We start from the raw sequence: 24759 nt of genomic DNA on the forward strand, positions 1-24759 counted from the left end.
AAAAAAACAACAGGCACCACATTAAAATATACATCTTTCTCTCTTTTAACTGTGGAATACTGCCATCTCCACAGGCTTGGCTCTGGGGAGTTCAAATGCCGCTCTAGCACCAGAAATGCCATTCCCTGTGGTCCGGGATCTTTAAATAGTTGGAAGAGCTAGAGGAAATCCTAGTGTGAACTCTCAGGCACTCTGCGCGCAGCATGTGCGCTAGCTGCCACCTGAAATTTGCCCGCTGTCTTTACTTCCTAAGTCATTCCTAAAGAAAAAGAGTATTGTGTTTTTCTAAATAAAAAAAAAAAAACCAAAACAAAAAACAGGCTATGGACTGGGACAGCAAAACAAGCTCCTCTCTGATAAATAATCATAAAGTCATTTAGCACAAATTGCTCCTCCACAGTTAAGACATTCACTTATTTTGTCTTTGGAGGCCAACCAAATCAGCAGTTTTAAGAGCTCTTCTTGCCAAAAACATAACTATTTGTGTACACTCCAGTCTCAGTATAAAAATGTATAGCTACATTTGTATTGCCACACAAATGCACTGAAAAATTCTTATTCAACTAAGCAAAAAACACAACCTAAGGACACATAATTGCTTTTTTATTAAAAAAAAAAACCAACCACAAAACACTAGACTGTACATAGCATTCTAAACTTCTGCTTTCAAACTTTCAGCTAGTTGAAGATTAATTTGGAATGGAGCAAGAACAATCTGCCATGTTTACTACTTTAAAATACTAACAGAAATAAACTCGGGTTTCATGCTTAAGAATTACAGCAGAACTGTAAGAAGCCAAGCACAATTCTTTTGTTGTCTTAAGTCAATTAAACACTTCATCTTAAAAAAAGAAAGAAAAAAAAATCCATAAAAGGAGAGAGTATACTGTAGTCCTTGTTTCATATACATAGAACTTGAAATGTACATTTTTACCTGGGCTCCTCATCTTTGGGTGAACGTTTAGGACAGTACTTCTTAACCAGGTTTCTATTAAGAGAGAATGAAAAAAAGATGCTATTTTAGAGTCTCTTTTGAGAAGACATACACATAGAAAACTGCATGAACGCATTACTTCTTCGTAATGACTTTAAGGAACAAATCTATTATCCCTGTCATCTTATACAGGCCCTTTAGATAACACAAGGTAGAAGTCTATGGCATCTTCAAAGTTTTAAGTCACTTTGACCTAGAACAATATATTCCTAAGTATTTTAAAACCTCTACTGCACAGTGACTAGACATAAAGTAATCAATTCTTTATTTAAAATCCTTTTCACTCATGCAAAAGAAGCTAGCAGACAAGAAAAAAGCAAGTGTACAACCACTGTGTAACATAATAGATAGCACATACTGTATGTTATACCCATAAGCACAAAACCCTGTACCTAAATTAAGCTTTAAGTGTACGTCCAGGTAGAAGTTTTAACCATAGTATCTCCAAACCTTCAATAAGGGTATTTCCAGAACAGAAGAGGCAACACCTCTTTTCTGGAAAGACAGTATTTTGCCCTACCACCAGTGTTCTAAGAATCAGGTTTTAAGAAACCAAGAAAATCTCTAAAAGATGATCCAGTCCAATTACCAAGAACTGATATGAACTCATTTGCCTATTACGCAATGCAGAAACAGCACCTTAAGAAACATAAAAACCACATCACCTACTCTACCCTAAAGCATCAATAACACAGACACACACAGCTTACACAAACAACTGCAAAATATTTGCAGTTACGTATATTGCTACAAATATCCCACACGCTGTGATGAACATGAAATGAAGCCACACAATTTTACAAACAGGAGGGGTAAGAGGAGAGAATGTCCGGTGATTTTTGAAATTTTTACCTTCCTGTATGTCAATCTTTGTTTTAAATTTCTAAGTACACATTTTTTCCAGCACAGCATTCTGCCTTGACTTACAGTACTGTTTTTTCTGACAGCAATGAGTTCATCTAAAATTCTTGAAATAGAAAAGGATACATATTGTCAGTCTTGGGAAAAAAATCCATAATTTCCTTCTCATTTTTAACAGCTGGATGTTCAAACCTTCAAACCCTTGCATTTTTTATTCTAGCAACTTTCAAAATTGTCAGGTTTTTCCAAAAAACAGAAAAACTGAGATTATAACTCTACTACAGTTCTTTTCCCTTCCCTGTGAGAATTTGCCATTTTACAGCAAGTAAAGATTCCTTCTCTGTATGGAAGAAAAACAGGTAAGACACAGGATTTTTCTCAAATTGCTTACCCCCAACATTTGTGCTTTTTGAGGTCAAAGAAGCGAAACATCTCAGTTGATGTGTGTCTTTAAAAGCAAACAGTATTTAAAGAGAGATCTACTACTCAAATTAAATAGACCCATATTTAAACGCCAATGCCCACCCTCAAAAAAATTCTCATTATTTTCCAAACACTAGAAGCACTTCATCAAAAACTTGCTCGTAATGTTTGAAGTGCGGACCAGATTGTCTGCTATGATACCTCTCATTTAAGCTATTAAAGTAATACTTTTAAGTGTGAATTAACACCTCCACAGAAAATAACGCACATCAGTTATTTGCTTTGCAACCCACAAGCAGAAGCAGCGCAATGCTGGCAATAGTTTTCCCCATACATCTCTAAATAATCATACCTTCCATTTAAGAACAAAAAAACAAACAACAGAAGAAGTGCACAAAACTGAGTAATTTTGTTTGAGACAGTGTTTGCCTTGAGCTTGTCAGGGATGGCTGCTCAAAGCGTGCTCTTGAAGTGAGCCTGGATTATGCAAGGAACACTCCTGGTTTTTAACTGGTATGGAATAGACTACATTCAAACTGCTGTACTGTGTAAAGGGATGGTGTTTGGTAGTGAAACTATTTCACACATCCATACAAAGACTAAATGAAGTATAAACAATGCAAACCTAGCAGAGCTGCTTTAACAATTGTCTTTTAATTGGCTTCTGGATAGAATTCTTCCATCTGTCTGTCCAGTAGTAATTGAGAAACTGGCCATTGACTTCTTAGACTAATTATTAATACAGCCCAAAAAGCAGCAATGAAGTGGACTATATAAAGCAATCTACATCCCCAGTGCTACAGAAGAAAAGGAGAGGAGGAGTAACAGAAGGTTCTGTGAAACAAAGCCTCACATGCATGTTTTGTATTTCATTCCCACTGTCCGTCTATAATAACTCTTGTTGTTAGGAACTATGAACTACCTTATCATTAAAACAAGGGTGCTAATCCTGCTTTCGTCTAAAATAACCTTGTGCAATTTCTCAAATCAATTTATTTGGAAGTCACGTTATCTCTACGGTACAAGGGTACAAGTAGCGAGACTATGTTCAGTCATGAAGTATATACCAAAATATGAGCAGGGAATCTCTGTGGAACTAGAAGCTCAGACCCTTTAACTCCTTCCATACCCTCAAGAGACTACAACCAGAAAGAACCACTATAATAAAATAGTCAAGTCCGTTTTATATCAATATGTACTAAGAAACAAAATAAACACTGACTTTGTAAAATCTATCTACACATTTTGTAAGAACTTTCTCACTGAAGTTAAAGCAAGAATCTCTTTTCGCTATCACCAGTAATCCACCGCCTCTTGCAACATTCTACTTGGTAGGGATTAAATCCAGACATTTTGATTGGAAAATGCATAAACCCAAGAAAAAAACCCCAAACAATCATTTCACTAAGTAACTTTCCCATGTTTCGTTTTCCCTTACATTTCTGCTTTGCTCCTCCATACCTATTAACAAATGGGAAACTCCTAAAATTCACCTTATTATTCAGAAGGTGAAATGCATAACAAGTATACGATGCTGTAGCTAAGCAACCATGCAGAAGCCTTTTAAAGGGAAGATTTTCAGAGGTGTTAAAAATGAGAAAAGAAACCACTTACTAATACACAGTTAGTTTGAAGTGGCAGGAGAGAAGGGTCACAAATACAGATTATTTACTAGCATGCCGATCTCTGTTCTGGTTTCACTTTTTAATGCAACTGTTTACTACTTCTAGGAAGACAAAAATACTATGTAATTCTTTCTCCCAACAGAAGTCAGTTTCATTAGTCAGTCTTGTCTACCTTAGTATCACAGGAACATGCAGTTTTGAGACACTGTGTGATCAGGAGTTACGGTACAATAATCAAAGTCAACATATATGAAATGACAAGCAAATGCAGAATTTAAAGTTCAAAGAAAAAGCCAGTGTTCACGTGAACAATGAGGCATAAATGGCTTTTCCAAGAAGTGAACACCAACACTTAGAAAAAACAGAAAAATTAGATTTAGATATCTGAAAAAGCACAGGTTGGCAAGCTGCTAGTAGGAGAGTGGATCTGAAGACTGAAGTGTTATTTCAAAGAGGAGCCAGTTCACACTTCAAGGGGGCATAATACTCTCTAACACTTTATCTAAACGTGTCTAACCCTCACAATCCAAGTATGGATCTGGACTAGTTTAGAAGAAAATTTGCAGAAGTCATTTCAGACTATCAGAACTGAACCAAATCTATAAAATAAACTGCTCTATACTTCCTTAGCAAAGTGTAGGTTGATGACAGTTTAATAAGCTCTGGAAGTACAGTTTAGACTACTTCTACCACACTCCATCTTAAAGCCATCAGGAAGCAGACTTCATGCAGGACTAACCACATCCAATTGTGCTGCCCCTGTAATTTTATCAACCTCTCTTCTCATTATAAATTGGTCTCAGGTCAACACTAGTGCGATAGCAGCCTAGACTGTATTACCGATTTGTAAGAGAAGTAGTACCTCAGTCAAGTAGCCAGAAGTTTCAAAAAGCAAACTAGTTAATAAATCCATTTTTTTTACAGTCATGTACATAAAATATCTACATAAAATTTTAGACATCTGTACAAAAATTGTGTTTATAAAAACCAAGTTTTCTTCAGTCAATTAATACAGCATGTAAAGAACGGGGGCAGCAGCATCAACATGGTAGAATCTGTGTTAAGGCAGCAGCTCAGGTACTGCGGCATCTGCTTATACTAGACCTCCACAGCCTCTACATCACGTTACAAATGAGCCTGGGAACAAACTCTGAAGTCTGCTTTCGTAAGTTACTAAAAAAAAACCCCCGTAATAAGTACTTAACAGCATTTCCTATTTATATGTAAAGTAATACTTCCAAATAGGGTTTTTTGACAGCTTTGGTGATTGCATATCAGTACCATGGAATGTGTGAAAGCAATGACAATAAAGCGTATTTAGTAACGTCATCGGAAAGAGTTTTAAGAGATGAATCTTTACAAATTGCAACATGGAATTTGAGTTTACAGAACTGAATATTCCTGGAACCATTAAGAATTTATATGTTTTAGCTTGCAGAAACATCAGTATAAAAAAAAGACCCTGTCACATCCACATTTGTGTAATAATCAGTAACGTAAATTCTCAGCTCCAATCAAAGGAAGAGATTTGAGAAATGAACACATATGGTCATAATTTGTGTCCACAACTTCACATTTGAGCTACACCCATTTTCAATAACATTTCCAAGATTCTGCATATAAAAATGCATTTACTATGTCTCAATTTGACAAGACATATGCATATATTAATACCGTATTCAGAAAAAAATCCCACTTATACACAACAGTATGCAGAAGAAACATGAAAAATACATTTGCCTGGATTAACTAGACATCTCCAGAGATCACAACACAATTTTAAAGGGAAACACTCATATTGTTCAAGAACAATCATTGCTATTTTCTTTAAACTTGACAGTAGAGAAGCTGACCAAATTCCGAAATCTTATTCCGCAGGACAGTTTCACCTGTAGCTGCAGGTATAACTTGTATTACTGCCCAACACTACAGGAAGAGGAACTCCTCTGTCTTCTCAAGTGTCATAATGCAACAAAAAGGGAGTTATTTTGTGTGTGATGAAGAGCAAGCAAACAAAACAGACCTTTGCCTCACCCCTTTTAAGCAACAATGCTGATCAAGAACAGCATCTGAGAATTCAATTACAAAATTAGGCCAAGAGCCCAGTAAATTAGCACATTTTTAAACTATATTTTTCAATTATAAAGTAAGAACAAATTAAATTCATATAATTAAAATGAAATTGATTCATTTACAACGTATATTGCAATATGTTTGCACTGATTCACATCCCTGTAACTCAGTAATGACCTGTAATTACCCTCACAACTCTTGGGGTACCACAATACATTAGTTGAGAACTAAGCTACGCAAAACAATGTTTGCCTTTAAGTTAGCTCAAAAAGATCAAATTATAGTTGCTTTTTTTCAGAACAAAGTATATTGCAAAGACAAGATAAGCTCTCTAGAGTTTTTTTCTCTGTAGACACTTGAGGATTCTTCAATGGTTTCAAATTTTCTTACACTTTTTCTGAGTATCAAAAACTGCCTATTAAAGAAGAATAGCAAAGAATTACTTGCAACCAAAAACCAGCATTTGCACAGGATTCTCACAAGTTATTTCTGGAATTACTCGGCAACCACAAACTGCAATAACTGCATACAGTAAGAATACAGTGAGGTCACTTGAACAGCTACTCATATGCTGTACATGCATGACTTGTCACCTCCTCAGAAGATTCAACAGCTGTTGCATCTGGGAAAGTCTCATCATTAAGTTGTGACAGTATCAAAAAAAAGTTTATCAAAATGCAAGGGTATACACAAAGTGAATGTGAATTTCTGCCAGGACATGGACTCTAATTTATGAAAACTGTTATGAAATGTTCATCCTTGGGTTTAAGTATATGAGAATAAGATCCATCAACAATCTCAGCAGAATGTTCGTGGCCTACACTGAAACCAAGACAGAAGAAAAGTGCCAACATACATTACTAGTAGTATCTCCCTCAGTAAACTTGTTTTTCCTTGGTCTCCCATCCAAGTACTAAAAGAGCTATAGAAGTACAAAGAGGTGACCACTCACCATACTGTTTACACATCTACTAAACAAGTGAATAATAAATCTCAGTTATAAATTCATTATGAAGAGATTCTCAACACACTTTTTTAGATTTTATTTCATTACAAAAGGAAAAAACGATGATCAACTAGAAGTTTCTATCACAGATATTGATATGTCTCACAGCCATATGCTGCCAGCATTAGAATTCATTAGAAACATAGTCCATCCCACAGATCTTCTCTTTCAGAACCTCTCAGGAGCAAGCTGCAGGATGGCTGGTTCTGGAGGTATAAATTTTGCTAGATCTCAATGTTTCCTGGGGCCTCATGACTGTTTTGCAAGGTTAAGAACAGTTGAGTGTCCTCAAAAGCAACGATGGCTGAAATCAAGTTGTTATCACAAGACATTCACTACTAAAAATCAATTCTCCCCCAAGGAATACACAGGTAAGAATATCGGTAGAACAGCTTCATGAACAGGTCTACTGGCAGAAAATCAGTCACCTCTCAGGTGTGGGCTGCCCAGACCCTCGCTGGCAGCAGTCAGGAAGTGCATGCATGCACTCTACAACACGTGTGCAGCAAGACATGTGCTTCCCAGAACTGTCATACTTACTGCACATGGACAGTCAGTCCAGTCATCTGGCAGAAAGGGTATTTGACATAACTCTTTTGCAAAGATACTTTAAGAAAAATCAATAGTTTTGCCCCAAGAGAGTAAAATGCTGAACAGAGACTTCCTATTTTTAGTCAGATCCTGGGGTAATAATGTGGTCTCTCATCTTGCTAGCTGTGGAATGAACCGTTAAATATAATTAAGCAAAACAGCATTTGTTCATACTACTTCAGGAAAAGATCTGGATAGGTCTGGGCAAATAAAAACACATTTCCATTTTTAAACAGACAACTGAAAACAAATCAAAACTGGGCTGTGAACTGGTGCTGTGCATGCTTCAAACTTTCCTTTACCTCCTGAAGTTCTTCTACACCAGCTTTGGAAAAGTGATATTTATTTCCTTCCTTTTAAGAGAAAAACTTCTTCAGTAAAGTAATGGGGTATTATGTTAGGTGAATATACACAACTAGATCAAAAGAAACTGATAAAGAAACCACAAAGGAAAAGAGCAGCCTGGACAAAGAACATCCATACCCTCACCTGTGAACCTCATTACTGCATTTATGAGGAACAATTCCTCAACTCTGTAACTGGTGACAATCTAGTTTTCCAATGATGAGGTGATGGAAGACACCACAGGAGAGAAGTTGCTACCAGTTTCAGTCTGACAACAGCTAGGCAGCAGCTTCAGCTGAATTTCCGGAGAGACTCAAGACAGCAAAGACTGTGGTGAAGGCCAAGTTCACAGGAGTGACTTATTTTAAATCTTGTTCTTCAAGTACTGTGTGCACCTTTTGGTAAAAATCAACCCTACTTTATTCTGAAGAATGTTCTTCTCTGCCTTTCCATTGCGGTTACTCATGTACAATCTGTGAGGGGAAATTCCTATTGGACCTAAAAGACGTTTCACTCAGCACCAGCAGAAAGCAGACTGGAGAGTTAAGACAAAGGGTGGCTGGGTTACAGTCTCTCCCAAAAGGACAGGACCAGCTACGGAAAGGGTGCACTTTAGGGACAGGAAGATCTGCTGCTTTCTCAAGTTCTACTCTATGACTTCAATCAGATTTCTTAACACAATGTAGTGTTTTTTGCCAATCCAATATGAGAAATTACTTAGTAGCAGGGACTTGAAACTGGTTGAACACACACACAGAAAAACGTAGACACGGATAATGCACTTTACAACAAAGAGCCTGATAGTCTGTGGAAAAATATTAGTATGGTTTTATTTTGTATTGAATCTTGAACTTTTAAGTCCTAAATCTTTTTAGTTCAAAGATTTGAAGGGTGGGTGAGAAGATAGGGAGGGAAGATAATGAAAACAAGCAAGCAAGTGCACACCCAAAGATAATTTCTGTTTTGGACTGGTAAAGAACAACCTGTCTGTCATGAAGAGAACTAGTGATCTAATTCACTCTATAAATGGAAAGTGGCCATTAACCACATTACATACTTGCCTATCATCTGATATAGTGATTTTAAGTTAAGTGGTAAGATTCTTTTAAAAAGACAAAATTCTTACCTCAGTTGTTTTGCATAGTTTTGCTCAATTTCTATCCTTTCTTTTACAAATTTTGCATATTTCTCCAAGAAGTCAATGCCCCACTGTGTATGCTTGTCCAAGTTATCAAATTGATCCTATAAAAACAAAAGGGAACAAAAATAGCCAGAATTAGTTACTCACGGCAGCACCAGAAATGACACATGATTTATTTACGAGTTGTGCTGTGAAGGAAGGCTCGCTACTCGGATAGAAATTATCCAAGTTATAAATCAAGTCATGTGTGTATATGTATATATACACCAGCTTAACAATAAGCTGTATGTGCAGGCACAGATCTACCTCCTTCTGTAAAACCAGCTCTAAATACTTGCATTTTAGGTTGTATGCAGTCTTTGATCACTTTCAGAATGCAAACGTGTCTTTTTTTCCCCCAAACCCCTTTTAATTCTAAAGTGGATCTCCTCCACCAAGATAACAAAGATACAACCAAATATCAGTATTAGGTAAGTAAGAGACCGTTCCACAGAAGAGATGTGTTTGGCAGCTGTAAAACACAAGAAATTGTAATTTCGTTGGATACAGAAAATTACTTTCACTCTTACAATTACCCACTGAAAGAAAAAGAATACAAATTATAGCTGCATGACTAAGTTGGGTGTAGTCTGCCTATGAAAAACATTTATTAAAGCAAATCTATATCCACAGATCATGATCAGCTCTAGCAAGAGATGCCAAAGCAAGCAAACCTGTCCTCAGCCATTAAGAAAACTATAGCAAAGTTAACACGCAAAACAAAGAGGAGAAACAGTCAAAAATACACCACACTTCCAAAAAAAGTGTGGGGATTTTTAATACATTAAATCATCTTCAACATCAATCTTTCACTGTATTCTGTACTGATGAACAGGTGGAAGATACATCAATTAGGACAAGTTGAAATTTCAAAAAACAAGTGGAAATAAGCGTTAGGAACTAGAGGCAGGAATGAATAAAAGTACAAAATACAGCTTAGCAAATATTTTTAGCCTAGCACGTATTTGTATTTTATGCTAAAAATCTGCTAGTGACAAAACCGAGGCTTTTCAGCTTACAACAGCATTTACAGTAAACTCTTCTTAACAGTTACTGAGTAATCCAAAAAGACGAGTAACTGCAACATCAAAGTTTGTGTCATGTATATGCTGAATCCAAACATGCTTCATGGCAAATTTAAAAAAGAAAAAGAAGAAGAAAAGAAAAAAAAAATCTAAAGCAAGCACTTGAAGGCAAAGTTGATTTACCTTACACAAAAAACTATAAGGAGTGTTTATCAGAGGCTGTCTCTTGCAGATTCAGTAACTTGCCTGAACCTAATGAATTATGTTGACCTTTAGTATTACCAATTTAAGTTCAATTTCAGCATGCAGTAGGATGGTCTGAAACTAAATCAAAAAATGCCATAAAATGCTGCAGGGCTTAAGACTCAAGTCAAATGCATTCACTAAAAGAGATACCAAGACAACGTAACTATATACTACCAGCAATAATAATAATAATAAAAACAACTTGACAGGATTCAGGTTGCTCTCAGATCTTGCCTTGCAGCCCTTAGTATCCTATACTATGGACTAACCACCATGGCCTTCGTGCCTTGAACACTCAATCCAATGGCATGGAAGTACTGCCAACCAAAAGCATCCATCCCGTTCCACCACCAGCCATGTGCATCTGCATTATTCTCTCCACCAAAACCACAACCACTTCCTCTGATCAGTTTCACCAGAGAACCCTATGAACAGCCAAGAGACAGGAGAAGGACTAAATACAAGATTGTAATATATCTGGGAAACCACAACCTCTATCTCTTATTGTTCTGATGCACTCACTTTACACCAACTGGACATTTCCACATTAAATATCTTTGGTCAAATAAAGTGACCTTCCTGCTATTGTTTTTAGAAAAGTTACATGTCCATCGTTTGTGTGTGGGAAGAGGGACACTGTTACCATGCTGTAGTGTCAAACCCCTGTTGCATATATGCATAAAAATACATCATCAATCTCAAGATTACTTTCTTTTTTATATTCCGCTCATTTTGGTAATCACTGACAGCACTAACCTAGCATCCAGAAGTTGTTTCCAAAAGGTGCTTTTGGCACAGAGCCAACATCCAAGACCATTAAAAGAACTGACTTCCTTCAGTGTACAGCAGAATAAAGCCTTTGCTGTCCTACTTAGGCTCTTTAGTCCACAAAGCTCTCATTTGCTGCTAAGGTTTCATTAGCATTATGGAACACCACATTACTTATGTTTCCAAACATGTAACTAGAGAGGATGGCGTTGCAAATATTTTGTTCAAACAAAAAAGGACTCCTCTGGTCAAAATTAATTCTCTGCTACTAATACGAAACTGGAATGGAAAAAAGTAGGTACCTTTGATATGCTATTCTCCCCTCACACTTTACTAGAAGTATTTTAACACTGACTGAGTGCCAACTTCCTTTCCTCGATTCTGCTTCTTCATCTAATTCTAGAAACAGCACGCTCTGTGCAAAGGCAGTTTTGTAGGATTATCCCACCGCCCACCCTCAAGGGAAGACAGAATTTCTTCCCTCCCTGTATGAGGGCACAGAACATACACAGAACAACCTGAATGGAGTAAAGCCCATGTAAAAAAAAAAAACAAAACAACTTCTCCACCACTTTGCAGACTTCTGCATTAGTCCAGCTCCTCCACCATTACTGCCATCTACTCATGGATGCATTAATGATCTCCTAGGTAAGAAATGGAAATCCTAATTTAGTGGGCCATTAGTCCACATTTACTGGAATAAAAGAAGAAGAAAAAAAAAAAAAGGCAGTAGTACGTTTCCACTCTTCTGAAGAGCGAGACAGCTTCACAACGACTGGCTTCACTGCCATTTTTTGGTCCACAATTACATTATGCAGTCTCTTAGAATGAAGCACACAGTATGAAGGATAAAAAAAATAATACTGTCAAGAAGTACCAAAGCATTTTTTGAAAACTGGATCACGAATGACCGAAGTTGGATGCTTGGGGGGGGAAGGGAAAATATATATATATATATATATATACACACACACGCACAACTATTTTTGGATTTGTATTAAAAATTAAAACACTATAAACTCTAATATAAACATTGATTTATTGGATTAAATTAGACATATTGATAATGTCTCTTAAGTTCTCTATAGGTCACGTGTGCTGTAGAACAGAGTTCTCAATTAACAGATCAAGAAAATTAAAAACACATCAGCTTCACTATTTTTCAAATTCTCTATAAACAGTAAACCAGTGAATGAAAGTCCACAGTCAGAAAAATCACCCTACACTGCTCGGTAATGACACTGAGATAAAGCAGCAGAAGATGAAGGCAGCATCAAAGAATGAGCAGAAAGGAATGGCCTTTTCAGAAAGGCTTCTAGAGGTGAGCCACAGATTTACTGGTGGTCCTTTCCACTTCTCTCCAGAAGCATCCATATTTGAGTTCTGGGACTCAATTAAGCAAAAGTTTCCTTTTCATACAGGAACACAAGCAGAAAAATCTTCCACATTGAGACACAAGCCAAGACAAATAGTATCTTAAATGGAAAAAAGGATAAATATCAGGCAATACTGTACAGAGGAGAAAATGGACCAAATAGCTGCAATCGAATTTAAGCCTGGAATTTAAAAATAAATGTATCACTGTATTAATTTGGCTGGCTCCTTTACAAGAAGGGTGACAACTGCGTTAACTGAAGATCAGCAAATACAGTATCTGGCTGTTTATTACCTTGATAGCAGAGTATGTTCTCAACAAAATTCCAAGGCAAATACGTACTGCTGTTTGCCTAGTCACTTCTCACACCCCTTAGCAGCTGAGCAGGCAATCTGTGTAAAAAACTTCCAAGAACAGCCAGCTGCAGTTTTAAGAAACTGATTAACGTCAGTTAATGGATGCTGGCCCTAAGTGAAAACTGCCCACTCCAAAGCTGGAATGCAGTCCCAAAGCCCCTACATTATAAACAAACAAATCTGTCACTCCACAAAAACTTTGTAGTAGGCCAATACGGACTATTCCAAAATAAATGTTACCTCCCTAAATTCTACTTCCAAATTATTTACTAGAACCATGGGACAATGTACTTGTAAACTTAGCAGTTTTTTGCAGATACCAGGTAATAGCAGCTGAAGCATCGAAGGAGCCAAGTTGAATCAAATCTGCACCAAAGACAAAACAGCCTTTCCTGGGTTAAACTCAAGATTTGCTCTCCCCCTCTTACACCTGTTTTTTCCTCAAACGAGCCTCAAGAACCAATAAAAACATGTGAGGATATCTTCAGAGGGATGAGCATGGAGGGAACACTACAGCATAAATACCAAACCTGTAGTCTTCCTAAGACTATCAATAGCTAGTCCAGAAACGGTTGTGTACGGAAGTACCAAATAAAAGGCATTAAACCAGACTGAGATTTTTAAAGGGTTTAATGTTCCCAGCTTCATCGACTTGGAAAAGCTTTTCTACCTGCATTAAAAGCTAGGACTTTGGTATCAAATCCTGTAAAAAAATTTCCATTTTACTGAATGATTCTTTTACCGTGAAGTCTAGTATACTGCTATTGCTGATTAGTCTCATCTTCAATGATCTCCAGGCAACACAGCTGAAAGCCTTACAAATCACATTAAACATAAAACTACATCAATTTACAAGTTTAAGCAAGCTATCTCAATTAATTACTGTAATTAAATAAATCTGCAGTATCTTTACAATATATTAATAAAACATTTTATTTGAAATCATGACACTTTGCAATAATTACACTACCATCATTTTATTCTCTTTTGACTGAATTGTACATCATTCATTCCATAATTTTATCTGACCACAATTTTAGTCTGCAGTTACTCAAGTGATCTTACTTGCAGTTTTGAAGCACGGGCACAAGAGTAGGTTTTTCCCCCTCAGTTCCTTGCTCTCCAGGCTGCATAGCATCACCAGTCTGAGCTTCTGATTCAGTGAGTGGGGGATTAAAAGTTCGATGCCATATTTTGCTTTCTAAATTCTTAACACTTATGGGGTCCAGTATAAGGAAATACATATTATGCCCTAATAAGATTCCACAAAGAAATTGTTCAAAGCATGGAAAAGCAGGAATCAGGTCATGTTCAGGAAAAAAGACCAAAACATTTGGCATCAAAAAAACCTCAGTGCATTTGTGGATGGAAACATTGTATTTTATTATCACTTTAGGAAAAGCAACAAATTACTTAACAACACAACTGCAAGCCCACAGTAATCAGACTGAGAAAATATGGCTAATGATGTAACTCAACATCGATCACAGCAGTCCTTGTTTACTCTACTAAATTCCGTGAGGGTTTCTCAAATAGACCTGAATTATGAATAAATTGAAAAGACAGGTTAAACTCTACATAATGTTCTTCCTTCCTACATCAGCTGTACTGCAGAACACAAAAAGACCCAATTCTGTTCAAGTACTGTAAGTTACAAAACAGTTACAGCAACTACTTGGCATCTTAAGATTTTATCAAACTGTTCTCCTTAAATATGAGCTATTTCTATTAAATATTATGCAGCTTGCTTTTTTTTAATGATTACAATTATTTTTAAATAAAGGTCAAGGCCTTAAATACAAATTATTCAACATTTTACATGAATGAGAGAACTGCAGATAAATTCATGTATTTAAAAAAAAACAGCAACAGACCAATTTACAGTGTTTGTGTAAAGAACTACTTGCTGTGTTACATTAACATTATTATTTACAGTTATTATTAGTTACATTAACAAAAAATGTGTTACATTTACAGTGTCTGTGTAAACAACTACTTGCTGCATTACACTAAAAACTATGGGAACCATAATTGGACATAAAATACATGTCCTGGTTTCATCTGGGACAGAGTTAATTTTCCTCTTAGTAGCTGGTGCAGTCCTGTGTTTTGGATTTAGTATGAGAAGAATGTTGATAACACACTAACATATTTTAGTTGTTGCAAAGTAGTGTTTACCCTGAATCAAGGGCTTTTCAAGTTCCCTGTGCTCAGCCAGTGAAGGAGGTGTACAAGAAGCTGGGAGGGAGCACAGCCAGGAGCACCGACCCCAACTAGCCAAAGGGATACACCATCCCACAGAACATCACACTCAGTATTTAAACTGGGGGGAGCCAGCCAGGAGCTGCCGATCGCTGCTGGGGGACTGGCTGGGCATCGGTCAGTGGGAGGTGAGCAACTGTATTGTGTGTCACTTGGGTTTGGTTTGTTGGGATTTTGTGTGTGTGTTATTCCTCTCTTCCTCTCTCTCCTTTTCATTACAATTCTTGTATTTTATTTCAATTATTATTCTTATCTTTTTCCCAGTCCTCCTCCACTGGGTGGGGAGCGGCAGGGTGGGGGTGTGAGCCAGTGGCTGTGTGGTACTTAGCTGCCAGCTGGGGTTCAACCATGTTACCAGTATAGTGTAGTACACCTTTCCCTATTTGTCTTCAGGACAATTAATTATAAATTTGTATTTTAATTAGCATATGCTACAATTCCAACAATACATTTCAGTTTTTCTGATCTTTTAAACCTCTTCAGTGCCCAACTGTTTTTGTTTTCTACTTTTTTCTCTATGCTTATGCATTCCTGCTTCCTTTTCTATCCTAGGATAATAGCTCTTCTGTTTTACTGCCTGAACTGATTAACACTTCTCTCTCTTCCTGCCTGCTTGTTTTTATAATTATCAATCTGGTCTTCTGGTCTGTCTTTTCTCCTTAAAACTGCAATGTGCTTCTTCCTAACAGGCAGACAAGAACTGCTTCCAGCTAAACTAGTTTATGCTTTTCAAACATCCTGTTAGTTTTACATTTAAAAACTAACAAATGAGCTGTTTCCATATAAAGAACAAAACAGAGAGTGTCTTGCTTTTTTGCTTCCTGTGAGTTCTGGATTGTATCTTCCAGATTAACCTGCAAATCATACCTCATTCCTCTCTGCAAACAATCTATGTATTACAGTTAAAAGTGGAAAAAATGTGGCTGTGAGCAAACAAAGACTAAACATTTTATAGACTACAAGATTAATATCAATGAGATGGTTCAGAGCAACAACATCAAAAGCCATACCGACACTGGAAATAGAGCAGAGGCACTCAGAAATTAAGATAAAAAAAGTTAGTGGTGCATATACATGAACTAAACTACTTCATATTACAAAAAAAGTTCAATATAGACTGTACAGGCAGGATAGTATGAAGAAAATCTAGTAGTCTTTTGGAGACAAGAAAAGGAAAAGTATTTCCTAAAAAGAACTTCTGACAACAAGGCTGACCTTCAGGACACGGAGTTATTTTGCTTGCAAAAACTGAGAGACTTGTGTTAACATTAAACCACATGTCGTAGCTTGAAAATATTAATTAAGAAAATTGGCTAGAAATGCAGACTTGAAGTTCTAATATGCAAAACAATGGGAATTAAAAAATTACTTTTAGCTGCATGAAAGACTACTTTGCTCTAAGGGATAAAGAATTAATAAATTCATAGCATGAACGCAGTATGTGAAATCCATTTGCCTGTTGAACTTCTGTATATATTCTTTAAAAGCAATACCAGTGTCAACTTTGATTTTAAAAAGTCAATTTCTATGATTAGGAAAATGTCTGCATGGTAAAGTGAGCAAACAACTCAGAGGTAGGACTGAACCGCTGGAGACCTAGCCATGCTGTAAGATAATGTATACAGCAAGTCAGGATTCTGGAGTGAAGCTAAAAATGGAGAGCCACAATTGAGGAAGTGAAATACGAAGTCTGTGCTTTCCTCTGTAAAGATGTCCTCAGACCAGCAGCAAAGGAAAGCTTTGGATACTTCCAACAGAAAGTCAGGTCTGGCAAGAGGGGATGTCTTGTTTGGCAGCTGACAACTTCACAGGTGTGACAGACACATTTATTTTCCAGGAAAGGGCAGCAATCTACCACAGAGAACAGCAGCAGAAACATTTGTGAGCGCTTTTGGAATGAGCAGCCAGAACTACAACAGAATCAAATTCTGCATCTGGAGATCAGCAGATCAGCTGAAAGACATTAGAGATTACAGCTGTGCACTCCAGTTCACCCATGCAACCGAACGTACCAATTGGACTGAGGATTAGATTTTAACACGGTTTGTTTTCTACCAGCAGAGCAAACTGATTGAAACAGTTCACAGCGGGGACACTACACCCATGTTAAGACAAGAGGGCATCTCAACAACAACTCCTGTTTGTCCAGCTTACAAATCACCTCCAGAATTTTTCAGTTAATGGATGGGCATGTCCATAAGAATTAAAACAGTGTATTTACCTCCCTGTATCAGCATGCAAACAAGTAAAGAAAAATTCAATTCTTCACAAATTTACCTATGGGTCTGCTTTCTGTTTATCTTGGGGAACTCCTGCTCTGCCTTCCCATGGCAGGCTCTCTGCCTGCCTCACTCCACCAGGAGGGCTGTTTCCTAAATGCACCATCTCCTCTTCCTCAGGAAGCTCTACCAACACAGCTCACAGCAGCCAGAAGGTGGGTTACAGGCATCCTTCCTCTCTGCTACCCACTGCAGTCCATTCACATTCTGCTCGTCAACAAACAGGGTTGGTTGATTTGGGTACGTATCAGCTTTCATTTAACACCTTTAGCTATGAGTTAGTAAGGAGGTTAAGACACTGTCTCAAGCAAACAGAATGGATTTCCTAACCACCACCACTCGAGAAAAATATACACACACACACAGAGCACGTAGCATTAACCATACATCCCTGCTTGTAGAATACAAGCATAAATAAAGTATATACCAGGAAATCCTATTTTGAAAGCCGGATCAGAATCCACTCACTTAGCTTTCAAATAGCTCCTTAATCTCATTACTTTTAATTGTGAGGAAATTTGCTTAAAATACTTAACCAGATTTTTTTTCACATATGCTCTTTATACAGATCTTTAAAATATACTTGAGTCTTATTTGCATTTGAACCAAAGCTTAATTCTGAAACAGTAACTCTCCACTTAGTTCTGCTTTAAGCTTAACTCCCGCTTTAACACACATCAGGCCATTTTCAAACAGCTCTGCGCCGAGACAACAGCAGATCACAAATCATATAAACACATTTTCAAGCATTACTGGATTAAAACAGTTGCCACTTTAACAGAGGGACAGCACTACACTTGCCTTGTATATACAAAGGACATAATTATGTCCATTCCCCATAATACCAAGAAATCTTATTTTCACCATAGCCAAGCCAGAAAGCAAGCACTTCCCTCAGTCTTCTGGGAGTGGCTGAATGCTGTTAATAAGCAGACAGAAGCTCAGGCAGATTTCAGTTCTAGTTATGTCACTTGCGAAAGGAAGACTAAGTTTAACCATAAATGAAGTAAGCATGTTAAGATGCAGCACAGGAAAAAAATAATACTGTTGGTACAATGCTTAGAGATGCTGTTGCTTACTGTAAGAAACACCTGGAGAAGATCCCATCGCTACAGCAACACTGGAATAACACTGAGTTTAAAGCAGTAGGGTTATACAACAACAAAGCAGCAGAATACTGAATTCGCTATATGACTGATAGTCATGCAAGGCCTCACGTGAAGCAGAAGTTCTGTACAAAACCAGCACATTTGCAACATGACTAACATCAGCCTGCAGAACACTTGCAAGAACGAAGTACCTGACTTGGAAAACAATGCTGCAAGAGGTTTTAATTTTGAAAAATTGCGTAAAGAATAATTTCGTTCTTCATTTAGAAAAGTTTATTGCATGGTTTGACACTCAGTGTACAAGGTGAGTATTTCAGTGTATGACTAAACAATTCATTGGTGAAACTACTGAAAACTTTAAAAACTTTTAAATGCCTCTCTACAAACTACAGATACTTCCACAATATTACTAAAAATGCCTCCACAGGAGACTGAATAAGCAAGCAGCCCTGATACTCTCCAGCTCTTGCATGTATGACAATCTATGTTTGCATTCTAAAGGATCTGTTTTCCAAGAACTTGGAGAAACAGGAAAGAGATCTTACCTACTGCCAACTTAAGTTCCTGCTCTGGCCAGTCTGGCATAGCATCTAACAAGCAGAGTACCCACTGCTTTTTTCTCTCCATATACTGTGGGAATGAAGTTAGAACAGTGTACTCAAGAAAAGAAAGGAAGGGTATTGATGCTATAAAGGAAAATGGTTCCCCAAGAGTAGGTAGTTATTAACAGGGGGATAACAAGGGGAGAGGTACAGAGGAGACAACAGGCAAAAGCCCAAGGTTTTGCCAATGGAGTATTACTACACAGCAGCTAGATACCTTAACGTCACAAATTCAGAAGAAAACAAGTTCCACCAGCAGCTTTGCTGCTCATTCTGTTGCAATGAGCACGCATCCACTGCTTTGCAGGACACAGTCATTGCTTGTCAAATTACACTCCATCCCTTATATGTACATGCACAACTCTGTACAAACTGTATTACAGTCTGCCCAGCTGCACTACCATGAAACGCAGCTTACCACCTGAGTTTTACTGAATTGTGACATAAGTAAAATAACTACTAGTTTGCATATAATTTAGTCAGAGTCTATACTATAGTTCTGAACTATAGTGTAGTCTGTAACAGTCATAGCTCTGAACTCACCAAAAAGCCAAGATGACTGTGATAACAAGCAATACAAATTTAAAACAAGGAAGTACTTTCTGCCGGCTGGGGGAGGCGAGAAACAAGGGAGAGTATCCACTTCCCTGTAATCCAAATATCACTTCCCTATATTTATCTGCTCAGCTATTAAGTAGACCATTCTGAGGATACCATTTTTTACTGACTTAAAAACTACAGTGTTTAACAAGTAGGGTGCACAAATCCCACGGAGATGGGTCAATTTGGTGTATTTTGCATTAAAGATGCACTTCTAAGCCTTATGTCAGTGGAATAAGTAGAAAGAAAAAACCTGTTTGGTATGGGTTGAATCATACTGTTTATCATTCTGACAATCAGGACAAACATCATATAAAAATACCTACACTGAACCCAAGAACTGAGTATCAGCAGCAGAACTTCACCATTTCAACACAGAGTAAGGTACATCCCTTTTAACTTTCTTCATATTGCATCTAATAAAGGTGCATGTTATTTAGAATATTAAACCCAAGTCAACAGTTCCTTAAACAAAATACATTTCATGGCACTATTTCTAAACAGTAATTGGAGTAAACAAACTCGTAAAATAAAACTTGCAGCACAGGAATAAAACACATGTATCCTGGTGTTAACTTTTAGATCACTTCTCACAGGAAGTGTTAACTACAACACACAGTAAACCCACACAAACTTGGTACAGAAATAACATGCATTGGACCTTCTGGTAAACGTGAATCTTTTACCTTTAAACACAGACCCAGAGATCCATGCAGCATCTCTTAATTTAGCATAGCTCTGATAAAGCTGTTTCGAGTACTGACTCTATTCCTAATGTAGGAATGTACAGTGAATGCAACTGGAATATAAGAATGTATTTCCTATTATCAGCTCGATGAATGCATACGCCTTACATTGGTTGCTACTGGCATTCAAAAGACATAATTGTACTATACAGACTGTCAACAAATACTTGCTCTTCTAAATCACTCAGAGTAAGACACCCATACGCAGGTATTCTGATCAACTCTTCCTTTTTATTGAACTGAATCGTTAGCCTTTCACTGTTTAGGAAAGACAGCAAATATTAAGAGAAATAACCAACACAGACTGTTCTGAGGACACTCGCTTCTCATTAAATGGGAGCAATAGTCTTCAATACTTCAGATGAGAGATAGCTGGGGACTGGTCTGGTAAACTTACAGAACTGGAAGGCTTAGCTGTTAACTGATTCATCATACATTGTTTGGTTTCATCAACTCAACAGACAAGGGGATTTTTCCTGTAAAAAGTCCTACCCTAAGGTGAACTTCCCTTTTCAGTTTCACCTGTGAATATTTTAGTGTTCAAGAGAAAGAATACACAAGCCACATCTTTTACCCTTCACAAATATGCTGCAAGCAGCAGTAATACTTTTCAAACTATTATAAAACTAGATCCATGTATTTAACAGGAAATTAACATGTCAGTAAATTAGAGCCTTCCTATCTTCTCTGGAACATTATTTCAGATAAAGGTAACACCCTAGGGAAAAACAAACAAACAAAAACAAAACACAAAAAAACCGACCACCACCAAATCCACAAAAATCATCCTCTATTCACAACAGAATCTACTGCACTCATTGTTTCTAAAGCAAAATTCATAGTAACATTAACATAACTGAATAAAGCATTTAAACTAAAACCAGATGTTACTACTGGCATCTTCAAAACAATGGAATTTTTTAAGGTTTTGTTACTCAGATAAAATGTAGCACAGTTCTGTTGTGTATGAGTTTACCACAGAGTTTTTAAGATACAGCCCTAGAAGTATACAGTAAACTCCTCTTATATTTCACTATAGATGTCAGAATCATAACCTGTATTGCAAGAATAACATTAAAATTTTTCATAAAACTTTTTTTTCTAGTAGAAATGTACTTTCTTTTCAAGATCAAGTAATATAAACACACACTGTTCCCCTTCCAGGTTAACAAGGTATTTTTCCTTCCCAAATACCTTAAATTGCAAGGGAAACAGGTATCAGTGTGCTGTAAATTAAGCATAATCATATGCACTTTCATTAGAAAAGTTAGATTTTAAAAACAAGAAAACACCCCTATTACAGCACATTTGGACACTGAAATTGCATGTACAAAAGCTGAGCACAAATTTCAGCATACTGAAAAAAAAAACCCCACATTTTTAAACTGTCATAGTTACGTTTCTCATTCTTTCCAAAACACACATAAAGCCCAAACTCAGAACAGCTCAATTTCATACTGTTTCTGTAATCTGGTATACCAATTACATCGGTATTAAAAAACAATGGGCTCCGTAAATATATTCCCCACCACTGCAGGAGTTCAATACTGAAAGCAAGCAAATCTATAGCACAATCAGTGCAAGTATTTCTGAAGCCAGACAAATAGTACTCACGTTCGGGACAGAAGTAACCATGGAAGGATGGGGTCACATCTGGCAACACTGACAGCAGCCAGCATCCATTTCTTTTTGAAAGCCAATCAAACAACCAATGTCAAAATTAAAAGGTAGTTCAGCAGGAACCTACCTTCTGCAGTTATTTCCTTCCTGAGTAAATTAATAAAAATACAAGGGTATGCACACTGAAATACAGTGCAGACCAGAAAGGTACAGATAAACAAGCATCCAATCTAGGTATCTTACCTGTGATTGAAACAGAAGCGCCTTGGACACTTTTTCCCTCTCATGATTTCTCAGGATCATTTTTTAAATATCTTCTAATCTGGTTTTTCATCTCCTGTCCATATGCTACTTCCCTTTTAATGCCTTCTTCAAGCCTCTTTTGCACAATTTACCCTACTGACCTAACTTCACCGTTTACTCAATAGGCAGATACTGAGAACATTTTCTGTGCCCTGATCAAGAAACACTTTGGGTAACCAATTTAACAGTATCTTAAGCACTATGTTAATTCTATACTCCATGCAAAGCAGCTTGTTCCATTGATGACAACCACAGAAAAAACACTAGTGTAGTAACTGATTGGTAACACTGAAAAGTCATTAGGAAAGAAACCTACTAAATGAGAAATAATAAAGAGCAGAACAGTAAAAAAAAGTGCTTAACAATATACTGGAGATGTAGTTCAAAATTCAATTGCAGTTCAACACAGTAATTCACTATGAATCATAGTACTTCCCTTTCAAAATCCAGCTCCAACCAAAGAACCCTATAAAACTAACACTCCTTACTACGCATCAACCTGTAAGTAGAAGAAAGCGGCACTGTCTTTTTCTTGCCTGAAGATGTGGAACCTCTCAGATTTTGTGTCACTGCCACATCCCATTCTTTATTTCCCATATGGAAAGCCCTGCTATTTGTAAATTTCTTCAACATGAAGTACTACTCGTGTCTTTACTAAGTACTCATTTCACTAAGTCCTCAGGGAATTAGAATAGAAAAATATTAAACAATAAGTGATAAATCTCAGTAAATAATAAATGTTCTAGGAACTGTCATAAAATGCTACATAAATTCTGAGAAACAGCCTCAAATACTGAATAAAACATGACATAATGACAAAACCACAAAACTGTTTCTTTTACACTGAATAAAACTGTTACGTCTTTTCTTACTACATTTACTATAAAACTGAAACCATTTAATTGCATATGGGAGTTCCAACTTTGTTTTTTTAACATTATGAGCTTGATTGAAGACCCACTGAAAATCTGTGTTTCATATCTGGGAAGCCTTAACACTTTATATCCCAGCAAAAACATTTTCAAATCAGTGACTAAAGCATGCTAGTTTGTAATCAAAAACACATCAGGATTTTGTGGGAGAAAAAATTATAAAGTGCCTTTGCCCTAAACATCTCTTTTTCTATTTCATAAATCATTACATACCAATGTGTAAAACCATGCCTATCCTTCAGAAAGAAAATAAACAAAAACAAAATAAAAATTAATCAGTAATTTTCTTATCTGTGTCAATACCTGAATTCAATGCATCTTTAGTATATAACAGGAAATTAAAGCCACTCCTCAGCCACTCATTTTTTCTGAAGAGAATGATTTCAGAAGGAAGAAAGCAAGAAAATCTAAAGAGTTTAAAGATAGCTACGTATCATTCCCGTGAAGGAGAACAGTCATAGATGGTTTTTGTTTGTAACTATTGTCTCCATAAACCTCAGACAAACACCAAATATTATTTAAAACGTTCAAAACATCATTTATCAAAATATGTTTGACTAAATTTTGAATGTTCTTCTGTATCACAAAACAGTCACATAAAGGATTTATTTCCCAAATGCTTCAAAATGCTTGGTAAGAATAAGCAAAATTATTACACAGCAGAACGGGCAATTCACACTTTAAAAAATCACAAGATTTATTGTGACAGCAAAATTTGTTTTCATATCATAAAAACCCCAAACAAAATATGTAACTGATAAACTGAGATACTTGATCTTGGTACAAAAGACTATTTAATGTATTTCCACTCTCTAGCTTCAAAGTAAATTAATAAACTGCAACAAAGGTAGCAAAACTGAATCAAGTAAGTGTCAAGAATATATTCTTATCTTAACCTGCAAGCAGTATCCTGAAATACCTCTCTAGGAATTAAATCCTCAATGCCAAGTTTTTACTTCAGAATGTTAGATTTCTTTGATTGCTTTATTGTGAAGCAACTTCACTCCTGGGCGAATCAAAAATAACCTTGTACAGTCTAGAAAGATTTATACAGAGAGAGAAAAACAAAAGAGAAAGAATACTGCTTACAATTTGATCTTCCTATCTGGAGGAGTCATCCAGAGAACTAGATTTTAGTCCAAGTCATTTAAATGAACGTAATCCTAATGATAATGGCAGGAAACACAGGTTAATTCTTGGCATGTCTTAAATTGAAGATAAAAAAGAAGAAAAGCCTATACTGTAATAAAATTTATTTTCAGTTCTGGAAGTTATATTGGACTTGGTTTTATTGTAATTTTTAAAAACTCAGGTTTTGAATTAGGTGATACATATGCAGGAACCAACTCATGTGAGATGTGCTCAGCATTAACACACATTTTGCATCAGTCCATTAGGCTGGAAATACTCATTTAATACCAACCTGTTGCAAAGGTTT

General features: G+C 36.7%; 1 protein-coding gene across 4 annotated transcripts in view; it reads right to left on the reverse strand.

Annotated features, from left to right (window-relative positions):
• The window catches only part of FNBP1L (formin binding protein 1 like), a 59564-nt gene that overhangs the window by 20387 nt on the left and 14418 nt on the right, over positions 1-24759 (reverse strand). For 3 of the 4 annotated variants that reach the window (XM_055724919.1, XM_055724921.1, XM_055724918.1), the window contains exons 2-3: positions 9045-9160; positions 935-988 (exon numbers count right to left, since the gene is read on the reverse strand). In XM_055724919.1, coding sequence (XP_055580894.1) covers positions 935-988; positions 9045-9160 — 170 coding nt within the window. Of the gene's footprint in view, positions 1-934; positions 989-9044; positions 9161-24759 lie in introns of those variants that run through there. The other variant, XM_055724920.1, reaches the window with a different exon arrangement.

Source organism: Falco cherrug, chromosome 12, assembly GCF_023634085.1.
Source record: "Falco cherrug isolate bFalChe1 chromosome 12, bFalChe1.pri, whole genome shotgun sequence".
NCBI lineage: Eukaryota > Metazoa > Chordata > Aves > Falconiformes > Falconidae > Falco > Falco cherrug.